The following is a 10,944-nucleotide window of genomic DNA, read 5'->3' on the forward strand; positions in this document are numbered from 1 at the left end:
TCCATTAAACAGTGAACAGTGCATGAAACCTGAGAAGTTGGCAACACACACCTGAAGATTCCCTACAAAAGTATATAACACACCCACCCAACTATTTCAGTACTTTTCTGAAACAAGGGATGGAAAAAGAAAGAAGAATCCATGCCAAAAGGGATACTCCACCCAGCTGCCGAAAGCATTTGGGCAAGAATACTTAATATAGCTTTCACGCACCCCTGCAAAAGCAGCCCCCATCTCTCAAGATAAGACTCCTCCAAATATTCAAGGTTAACAACAAATGGGGTAAATAAAATCAGATTGCCCATAACAGATGATGACACAGTATTACTATAATCTGTCCAGTATGCATTTGATTAGTGCAATACCCTTAGCAATAGAGGTTCACTGGAACTGGGAGGGTCTGATGTCAGTTGAAGTGTTAATCTTTTTGTCCCATATCTGTTACCACTATTCTTTAATGGTAACAAACGCTACAAACATATTATCATCATACCAGTATGAAATACTATTGAGGGTAGCTGCAAGGTATTTGTATAGCCCTTAAGCTGTCGTTTTTCTTTAAAATGCCAGTATTTTTATAAAGCAGGACCAAACAAAAGAAAACTGTGTAGCATATCTGCCATTTGACAGTAAGAGGACAACAAAAATTCATCAAAGGGAAGTCAAGGAAGTGTAGAAGAAACAGAAAATAAGGAAACAACTTTCTGCTGCTTAAAATAGGAAAAGTCATTGGAAGTTAATACATTTTTATGGCTCACAGTCTAAGCCAGGTTACTGTCCTCCTTTTTTGTGTGCGCTGCCAACTGCAGCAAAGAAACACTCAGTACACGAAGTGAACTGTATTTTCCATTTCTAACTGATGCACAGGTCGCACCATATACATATTCATTCAGTATGCTTTGTCTTCCATTTCGGTCTCTCAAATCTTCTTCACTTTTCTCTGCAGCTTCATTTTGTCCTTTCTCAGCAGAAACAGAAGCTCTACCATTTCTCTTCAGCATCACTTCCAGTCCAAAAAAAGATCATATACCTTGGTATCACCACATTTAAGTTGTGAAGGCTTTCCATTTCTCCACATCTGAAATGAGTTTGATGCAAAAAGCAGCAGTCAGCACATAAGGCAGAAGATGTATTCTAATAATCTCCTAATTCACTGTAATCTTTAATTCACACACAGTAGGAAGACCTAGCACACAACAGAAAACAATAAAGTCTTATGATTTGCACTGCTGAACCATCCAGCATTCCAAGCTCAGAATCTACACTTTTTACTAAATATTAATACTGCAAACTGATTCTGAAAATCCCTTTCCGTAATCACTAGGTTATCAATGAGGTGCCATCCCTACCTGATGAATTTGCAAGATTAAAAAGATACAGGAACTTTAAAAATTTAGTGTTCTATTAGTGGTGTTTGGAAGCCCACTTTTTAAGGAACAAAGTTGAAACTTACTTGCAGTATTAGTGATGAGGCCATCAATACATACACACCACAATTAGTTACTTATGGTTTGGTCAACTCATTACCTATAGTTAGGACTTGACTATTTGTGCATTCACTTCTTTAAACAAAAACACACACACTGAGATTTTGGAAGTACTCAAGGAGCATTACAAATGTTTTGCACCTCTTATTAGAAGTAGTTTCTGTCCTTGCAGTAATGGCCACAGCAGAGGCCTGGGAATGCCTGTAAAAGGCCACAATTGGGATTGGAAGAGACAGAATTAAACATCTTCAGACTACTAGAAAATATTTCAGTGGTAAATACAAAAGCCACCACAGTAACTTCCACTCTTAGAATTTCACCAGTAAAACAAATTGTAATGGCCCTTTGTGCAAAATGAATATACCAAAAATATGCACAAATGCAATAAAATGAGAACATTTTCGTACCTTCTCACAGATGCCCCTTCTCTTTCCATTCTTCTGTTCTGCTGCCATCAGCTTGCTTTGCCAATCTCGCCTTGGATTCTAGCAACAATGTTTCCTTCTATTCTTCTGGCTCCTCCTCATGCTTGCAAACACCTTTTTGAAAGTATTTATAACCGCAGTGGATCACGATGTTTCACCAAAATCTATCTCCTCAGAAAAGCGGAATCCAATTCAGGTGACACTAGATGTAAAGTTTATTTTCCTAGACCTTGGATATAATGCATCTTCAGCTATTACAGGGCATGGTATATCACACACTGCATATCATTCAGTGCACAATACAAGAATCCTCTGATATATGGTGGTCCACAACTGTATGCTTCTGACTGCAGAGATGAAGTCCATAGGACTGTTTTGTGCTCAGCACTGAACCCTTCTCCCTGCCTCAAGTGGGCTTCACCAGTCTAGTTTCCAACTAAAGTTTTACCTGCAGCAGATACTGTTAGTCATGACTGAACTCTTACGCTATATTAACAACCACTTTTATGAGAATAAGCTGCACATCTTACTTAGCTCAATATAAATTTCCTATACCTACCACACGTAATACGCTATCTACCGGAGGAAGCCTAGGAGAGTGGGAACGGAATGGTCATTTGTGTGTCTCCACAGCAGAGGTGGAAAACACCTGCTAATTCAGGCCAATACCTGTGGTATTAAAAGAGAACACCTCTTCTTCTGCACTTCATTCATTCAAAGATACGAGACAGACATAGCAATGGATTAGGCAGTGGGCTTTATACCTTTTTCTGCCACTGACCTCCTAGATGAATTTGGTATAACTGCTTTATATCCCTTATTCAGTCTCCCCCAGCAGCAAAACAAGGATTGTGGTTTCTCTTCAAACCACCTGGATATCTATGGATTAGAAGTGCTGTGTAACGGCTAAACAGTTTCCGTTTTTCAAGTCGTCATTCCAGGTCTCCTACCAGCAGGTATGTAGTATCTGTAGTAATGCATATACATGAGGATGCCAATGTTTAAAAGGTACCATAAAGTGGGGTGGGAGGTTCCCCTCTAGTTTGAGGAGTGGGTGAATCAGAAAGCAGGAAGATAAATAAAGATGGTTAGTTATTTCTCCCTTAACTTCAGCTCACATCTATTCAGAGTACTAGTAAAAAACACACAAACCTTTCTGTGACCAAGCACACTACGCTTTCTTCCATATTCATCTTGTCTCAGACAAGACATCTTTTATCCATAGTGAAGATATAAACCAGTAAATTGATTAAAAGTATCTAGAATCGGAAACTCAGCAGAACTTCATACAGCCAGACACATCATGCCGTCCTTTTTAAAAGGAGCTATATTCAAAGAAAATAAACTCCTAAACTTATCATAGACTCTTGAAGGTAAAAGCACAAAATTATCACAGTATAAGAAAAGCTTATGTTTAATTTAAAGAAATTTGCCTGCTTGCCCCCAGGTCTATTTGATCTCCTGCAACAACCTGTAGTTATCAGTTCGCATTCCAAAAAAACCCACTAGAGTTGGTCTTCTGAAATTATTATGAATAGCATAAAATAAAGCTTTTATTTGATAATGGGAAAGTTCATGCTATATGCATAGCATGGTTACCTGCTGAGTACTCCCATATTTTCAAGCCACTGCAGTAAAACTGCACATTACACTAAATGCCCTAAAATACAGCTAAGGGACAATCCCACAATAAAAATTAAATAGTTGTCTTCAACAGCAACAAACCACGGTTTAACACTGTAATCATACAGTTGACATTAATTCCCAAATTAGTTAATGTTTTCTCACCTCAGTCTAAATGATGAGTTGATCTTTGGTCGTAAGCCACCATTTTCAAACAGTTGTATATGTTGCTGATTATTCGCATGGGCCTTCCAACTTATACATATTGGGTTCCTCACAGAATGAGGGCTATCCTTTTGTTCTTGAAGCCCTTCATCCTCTATTTCACTGGATCCATCTACCACTGCTTGGAGAAACTTCTTGAGCCTGGTAAGTACATTCAACCTCCACTGCTGAGAAGTTACTCTGCGATTTGGGTTAACAGAGAGCATCCAGGAAAGTTTCTCTCTGCTTTTCAGTCTTTTTGACAGTTGCTGGTGAGAAATAAGCTCTACAAAATTCTTCAACAATATACTGCTGCGGTCTGTGAGAAGAGCTGGGTACGATTCCAATAAAACGTCCAAGACTTTCAATGAATCTTCCTGAATCCCCTCACTGATATGAGTCATGGCACTGGAGAGATGGGCACTTACCAAAGGAAAAAATGGAGCAATCTGTTCCGCTCTTATTTTTGAAGCCAAGAATTGCAGCAGGTGAACAGCTGCTCCTCTGACACCAGAATCTTTGTCTGTAAACACAGCTGCCACCTCACTTATTATATTTGAAAGGTGTGCATCAATTACAAACGGATACTGAGACAGGAGATCTTTGAGCCCAAGAAGCGCGTTATGCTTAACCCCAGGACTATAGTGATGCATCTGTGAAAGCAGATCCTAAAAGGAAAGAAACATATATACTTGCCATCATTATTACTTTAAGCTCTTTAAACTTCCCCACCTACTTCTAGCACATTTTTCTTAAACACTCAAAAATACAGAATCTATTCGCATGATGTACTGCTGTTCCTAGCAGCATAATAAGTTCAGAACAAATATATTAGTTTAAAGCATAACAATGAACAAATCATCAAAATTCAATGACAGGAAAAACAAGATACCATGACTTGTCCTTCAGGTAATTAGATAATCCTCATTCTTAAGTTTATGCACAACCCTACTGACTTAACAGAGGGATGACCAAAAATAAGTCCTCTCACACTTGTTCTCAAAAGTAGAACTATGACATCTCAGTCTCAACAGCTTTCTTCAGTTTAAGGAGAGAGCTGCAAGAGATAGAAGATGACGCAAAGGAAGGAAAGCAGAACCACCACCCAAAGAAATACAAAATTTTTTGAAAACATCATTTCAGGAAGTCTACTTTTTAAAACCCTGTCCTTAAGTTATGATCCAAGACTTTCAAAAACCAAATGTTAATTCTAGATACTTAAAATCAGTGTGCAACTTTGGTTTTTGCACTGCTGAAAACCTTTCCCTTGGGTTATACGTTGGTCCAGCAATTTATTAAATTCATGGGTCAGCTTATCGTCAAGGTCAGAGAGACAGTATTCAGATATTCTGCTGGGTCTTTTTAAGTTGTGGTTTGTTGTTTGTTTTTTTTAATAAATCTTTTTTCCCCTAAACTCTAGTAAACATAGTAAACCTAGATAAGTGACAAGTAATTTTCCATCATTTCAGAATATAATGTCACAGTATACCTTTATGTTAAGTTTTCTATTCTGTGTAGGAAGCACTCCATCTTCTTTAAGCTGCTCAGGAATTTGTATGGCCTTTGTTTTGAAGGTAGTATCAGTTGCATTCTCTAGTTTAGGCTTTTTTTTCCCAACTTTTAATTTCACTTTCTGGAAATCTTCTTGATGTTTCCTTTTTTTAGTCATTCTGATTCTCTGCAAAAAGATATTCAGAATTTTAATTTGATTAAATACACTACAAACAAATATTTTTTCCACCAAAGAGCAGCAATCTCTTAACGAAGGCTACTGTTTTTATGCTTTTTCCTATGCATAAACTAGTGTCCGCTCCTGAGACAAGAAGCTAGGCTAAAGAGACATGCAGACTGATACGGTACAGCTGTTCTTCTAGTGTTCAGAAAACATCCTGCTGCTCCTTTGGTTGCCTTTGCTCTGAAAACTACTTTATTGAAAAAGATCACTTAAGTATCTGCATCTTCCACTGCTTTATCAGATGAAGTTGTTGGTTTTGTTTTGTTTTTAAAAGTTCCTGCCAATAAAGCAATTTTACATACTTGACCCTTGTCAAGTCAGAAGAGCTCAGTGAACTGTTTCATTTAGTTTGTACATTGTTTACCAACTCAATCATTAATAGCATACAGTATGCACAGGTAAAATCATGGGTTTCATCAGGCCTTCACTGATAACAGCAGCATACAAGAATCTAAGAAAACGTCCACTACACACTGAAGAGTCCAGTCTGTGCATTTAAAACTGATAACTAGAAAAAATGAGGGGAAAAAACGAGGTTAAATGGGCTCACATAAAGTAAAGAGACTGAAAAATTAAGCCAGATTTAATAAGGCATAAGAAATAAGGTAGCATGAGTAGCTACACTTAGAAGTAAAGTCATACAGACATACTAGAATAGACACACAATAACCAAAACAAACTAAAACCCACAGTTCAGTTTCTGAATGACCTTTTGGCTTTGATATATCTGTACTGATAAAAGCACTCTTAATTCTACCGAATTAAAAAAACCCACCCACCCCCCAAAAAAACCCAAAACCAACAAACACTACACCATGGGTTCCTTTATTTTATCTTCCTTCCCTCGATCTCCATACTTCTAAATTCATTCATAACAGAACTCCAGAAGCTGATGTGACAACGCTCAACATCACATACAAATTGTGCCTAGATTTCTGTTAATTAAGACCATGAATCCATGGTCTGATGACTCCTAGAAGTGGTTGTAGAAATTACTTACAATTTAAAAGGGGGAAGGGGGAGACAAGCGCAAAGCCATTATGACATTGAGGTTTAACATCTCACAACTTTCTGATGATAACAGGTAATGTATAGAGCTGGAAATTGGAATACTTCCAGATCTCACTGTACACAACATAAAGTCCATGCTGTCAGGTACACAAACTTTTTGTTTCTTCTCCCTTTCAAGCTACTCTTTGGTTAACTAGGTTTTGTACATTCTTAATATCTGAACTATACAAAAAAATTGCGAACACAGTGTTCAAATTCTAAAGACCAAACTAACTAAAAAAAGACAAAAAAACCAATATAGCTGACTAAACCCAGAAATTTCTAAATAAAATATCCAAACAATGATTCTTTTATGGTGGATATGATCATCATTCACTCTAGAAAATGAAATTCTACAGCTAATTTTCCCAATGGACTTCAAACAGTAAATTTGTGCTGTATTACAGTATTTCATATACACATAATCAGGATAATCATTAAGGAACGTTCTAAATCCAATTGTCTTTTTCTATTCTTTTAAAACAATTTAAACAACTGATTATACGAACATTTGACTACAACTTAGTTTCTGCTTTTCCCATGCTAGCTTAAAACAGCTATCTGCAAGACCACTTCAACTGAAGTGTAAATTTAGCATAAGCAACCTATTAACTGAAAAGGCTTTAAAAAAGCTTGGGGTTTGGTGCTGAAATAAAAAGGTCCTTTAGTGTCCAAGTATAACAATGGTTTTAGAAGCTTTTGATTTTTACCATATGCATCTTTTAGAAAATAATTACAACAAGATTTTTACTACTTGATTGCAAAACATAGAGAAATAGCTAGAAGCTTTTGACACGAATACTATTTCCACTTGCAAAGCTTGCTTTAATGGAGATATTTAGGAAGCCTCACTCTACGAGATAAAACATTTGGCTTCCGATTACCATTAAAAAATCCACAATACAGGTACGCACACACCTGAACAAAGTCAATTAAGTTATTTTGAAGGAGAAGGCTTATAAAATATACTTTCTCCTACTAACACAAAGCAGCACAGTTTATCTTGCACTGCATATTTTGGAAATAGTTTATTGGAAATCTAAACATATCCACTTCCAATTCATGTGTACCACACTAAATCAGAGATAAAACGGTTACAGAACCAAAGCCATGAAAACACCACAGTGTCTACGTAGTAAGACATTAAGCAAAACTGTATACAGCTTATGAAGTTATGCAAATATTTTAATGAAACTTCTTGCTGAAACAACTGTTTGCCTTTTGACTTCAACCATATTTTCAATTGGCCCTCCTCCAAGAGGACTGAGCTAAGTGCACCTAGTAGCTTCTGCACGAATACAGTTGTACAATCCAAAACATTAAAATAACCTCAAATCAATACTAACTTCCCTTAACATAAAGCTGCATGCAGCACTTTTCAGAAGCTACTTCAAGGATCACTCAGCCATCCTTGCATCAGGCTTAGGGAAACAGAGTGGAACCAAAAGAAGCGACTGTTTCACCTGTAAGTTACTGCCTTGCAGTTTTGAGGCAGTATCCTGAGGGAATCTTGCCACCAGCATATTTCCAAGCTCAAGCCATCAGGAAAATCCTGAGAAACCAGAAGACAGGGTACATGCCCTAACTCCTCTCATCTGATAAAGACTTCCACCTGGGCGAGCTCTCTCCCACCAAAGGGCAATACTTACTCGCAATTAACTTTCTGGGGCTCCCGCGCTGGAGAGCATATCCCCGGTCACCACAAAACCCCAAAACCCACGACCCCACCGCGCCGCGAACGCCATACCCCAAAGCCAAGGCGCTGCTGAAGCGAAGGCGGCGGCTCCTCCCGCAGGTCTAGGCCGTTAAGCAACCTTCCTCACCGTCCCGGGACATCTTCCAGCTTCTTCCCGAAGAGCCGCTCCGCTCCGCTCCACTCGCTCTACGAAGCGTTTAAATAAGGCGCGTTAGTACCCGCCCGGTGCCAGGGCTCCCGGCGGGGAGGCCGCGAGTTCGGCTCCCGGGAGCCCCCGCAGCCGCGCCGGGGAAGAGCTGGGGCTCCACCAGCGGCGGGCGAGGCGAGGCGACGCGGGAGCAGCGGCTGAGGGAAGCCGCCGCGCGAGCGGCGGCACACAACCCCAGGGGAGGTGGGGCAAGGGTGGCGGGCGCCGCCCGCGGCCGGGGGAGCCGAGGCCGCCGCTTTCCCGGGACCGGCACGCCCGCGGCTGTGCTCACGCTTTCCCGCCGCCCTGCGCAGGAGCGTGCGGGAAGGGGGTGGGTCACACAAAAGGCGGCCGTTAGCGCAGGGCAGGGCGGGCAGGGCGAGCCCGGCGGCCCCCGGCCGCGCCCGCGGGCAGAGCCGCGCCGGCCGCCTCCTCCTCCCGCGCGGCAACGGCGCCGCCGAGCCCCGCGCGCGCCGCGCCGGCCACTCACCAACCACGCGGCAGCGCGAGCCCCCTTCCGCCCCCGACAACCTGCCCGGAAACGGCCGCCCACGTGAGCGGCTGCAACCAGCGAGCGCCCCCCGCGGGAAGGAGCGCGCTTCCTGCCCGCTCCGCCGGGGCCGGGGCGCTGGCGCCCCCTGCAGCGGCGGCGAGCTCCGCCGCCCGCCCAGGCCGGGGCGGCCCGGGAGCGGCGGCGGCGGCGGCCCGGGAGGTCGGGGGTGCGAGCCGGGGAGCTCGCAGCTGCAAGAGGCGAGCGCTTTCGTCCCCCCGAAGCGGTGCACTTGAGTGGTGTGCCGGGGCCGGGTGACAGGAGGCTTTCCCCTCCGAGGGTCCTTGCTGGCAAAGCAATCCCTTAAACAAGGGAAGGCAGATGATCTTCCGTCTTTATATATATACGGTAGAGCAGGGTGCTGGTGAACAGGTGGGCCGCGACAGCTTCGTGACTTTTTTTCTTACACCAGCTTCGTAAGATGCTCAGAGGCATGCTTTCCCCTTCGCAGCCTGAGAAAGTGTCCAGGCAGAAGGAGATGCTTTTGCAGCAAGGGCTTCAAGGAGCTCTAAAGTAACCTCCCGTTCTCACCCGGCCTCCTCGGGCTGCGTCAGGGGGTCTTGCCTTAATGCATTAGCCCAGAGAACGTCTCCATCAGGTCACTGAAGTAATTTCGCTACACTGCTTTGATTTGAACCAACATGGATGACTGCTAAAAGCTCAACAGCATTTTTTAAGATGTCAGCATCCCATCGCACGAGGCATTACATCATTTGAATTACTGGAATCAGAGACGTCTTGGCTCAGACTTCTTACTTGTAGTAATAGGATCGCTTCCATGCTTCCTTCGAGCCCAGCTACTTTAGCTCTTGATTTGTATCTCATTTCCTCCAACAAGAATGCATTAATAATAATAAATACCAAGGTTTGTGTTCATAGACTGGGAAAACATTTAGAAGAGAGAGTTTCAGGGACGGCAATGCAGAGTCACCGTTAACTTCTCAGGTTTCACGTGCAGTATCAGACCACCAGGCACGCTATGTAATTTTGTACACCGATACCTAGATCAAATTCACCAGACGGGGCTTGCCGCTTCAAAAGGGGTAATGAATGCCTAAGCCAGCAGGACAGAGCACAACCCTAGAAGACACAGGAAGGACACCAAGAGGAGGACGTGTCCTTACCTCTCTAGAACAGACATCACAATTTACACCAGACCGGAAGTCTTCTGTTGCACATTCAAAACTTCTCATTTCCTAGCAAGTCACCTGCGAAAACCCTTCTCCTTGCCACTTTCTGCCTTCTAAGAGGAGTACAAGTTCTGCATTTTTTTGTTAGAGATCATTTACCCAAAGCTCTCCGGTCTCGGAGTAAAATGAGTAAGACTAAGGTAAAGCTAAAAGAAAAATTGATTCTCTCTTGGTTTAACTTTTCTTGCTATTGCTTAAGTTTTAATTCTATTAATTCTCCAGTTACCCCAGATGTCTGCCTTGCTGTTACTGTGAGAAACAATTAAAACGTATCATATTAAATACAGTCAGCAACATTGTTTAAGCATCATTAGGAAAGAGAATGCCTTTTTTTTTTTTTTTACTTTAAAATTCTGGCACAAGTAAAACATTATCCTTAAAAACTGTTTTGAAACAAACATACGGTTTTCTGTTAGTATAAGAATATACTAACCATCACAAAACACAGGCAGATACAAGAACAAAATAATGTAATTCTTTTGCATCCTCTGTTTGCACCAGAAAAAAAAACTTCAGGGGAAGATAATTGTACAACTCCATAGACTGTGTTAGACATTCTCTCAAAAAACATTTCCAGAATCTCCATGCACCTTATGATTCTTGTGCAGTTCAGTTTTCTCAGCTGTCTTTGAGAAGTGCAGCAGCACCCTTCAGAAGCCATTCAAACCATTTTATATTAGCATGCTATAGATTCAGAGGTCTTTCCATTTTCAGCATGCTCCTCCTGCACCCAAGGAAAAAAAAAATACTCAAAACCAAGTAATTTCAACTTAATTTTAACTTTATTTCCACTAGGA

At 41.6% G+C, this 10,944-nt stretch overlaps 1 protein-coding gene across 2 annotated transcripts in view; it reads right to left on the reverse strand.

The window, feature by feature from the left end:
* Positions 1-8,969, reverse strand: part of TEX10 (testis expressed 10) — a 61,894-nt gene extending 52,925 nt beyond the window's left edge. For both annotated transcript variants that reach the window (XM_072852892.1, XM_072852891.1), the window contains exons 1-4: positions 8,898-8,969; positions 8,272-8,406; positions 5,229-5,417; positions 3,701-4,407 (exon numbers count right to left, since the gene is read on the reverse strand). In XM_072852892.1, coding sequence (XP_072708993.1) covers positions 3,701-4,407; positions 5,229-5,408 — 887 coding nt within the window. In that variant the 5' untranslated portion in view covers positions 5,409-5,417; positions 8,272-8,406; positions 8,898-8,969. The remainder of the gene's footprint in view (positions 1-3,700; positions 4,408-5,228; positions 5,418-8,271; positions 8,407-8,897) is intronic.
* Between the last annotated feature and the right edge of the window lie 1,975 nt (positions 8,970-10,944).

The sequence above is a fragment of the Ciconia boyciana genome, chromosome 2, assembly GCF_034638445.1.
Source record: "Ciconia boyciana chromosome 2, ASM3463844v1, whole genome shotgun sequence".
NCBI lineage: Eukaryota > Metazoa > Chordata > Aves > Ciconiiformes > Ciconiidae > Ciconia > Ciconia boyciana.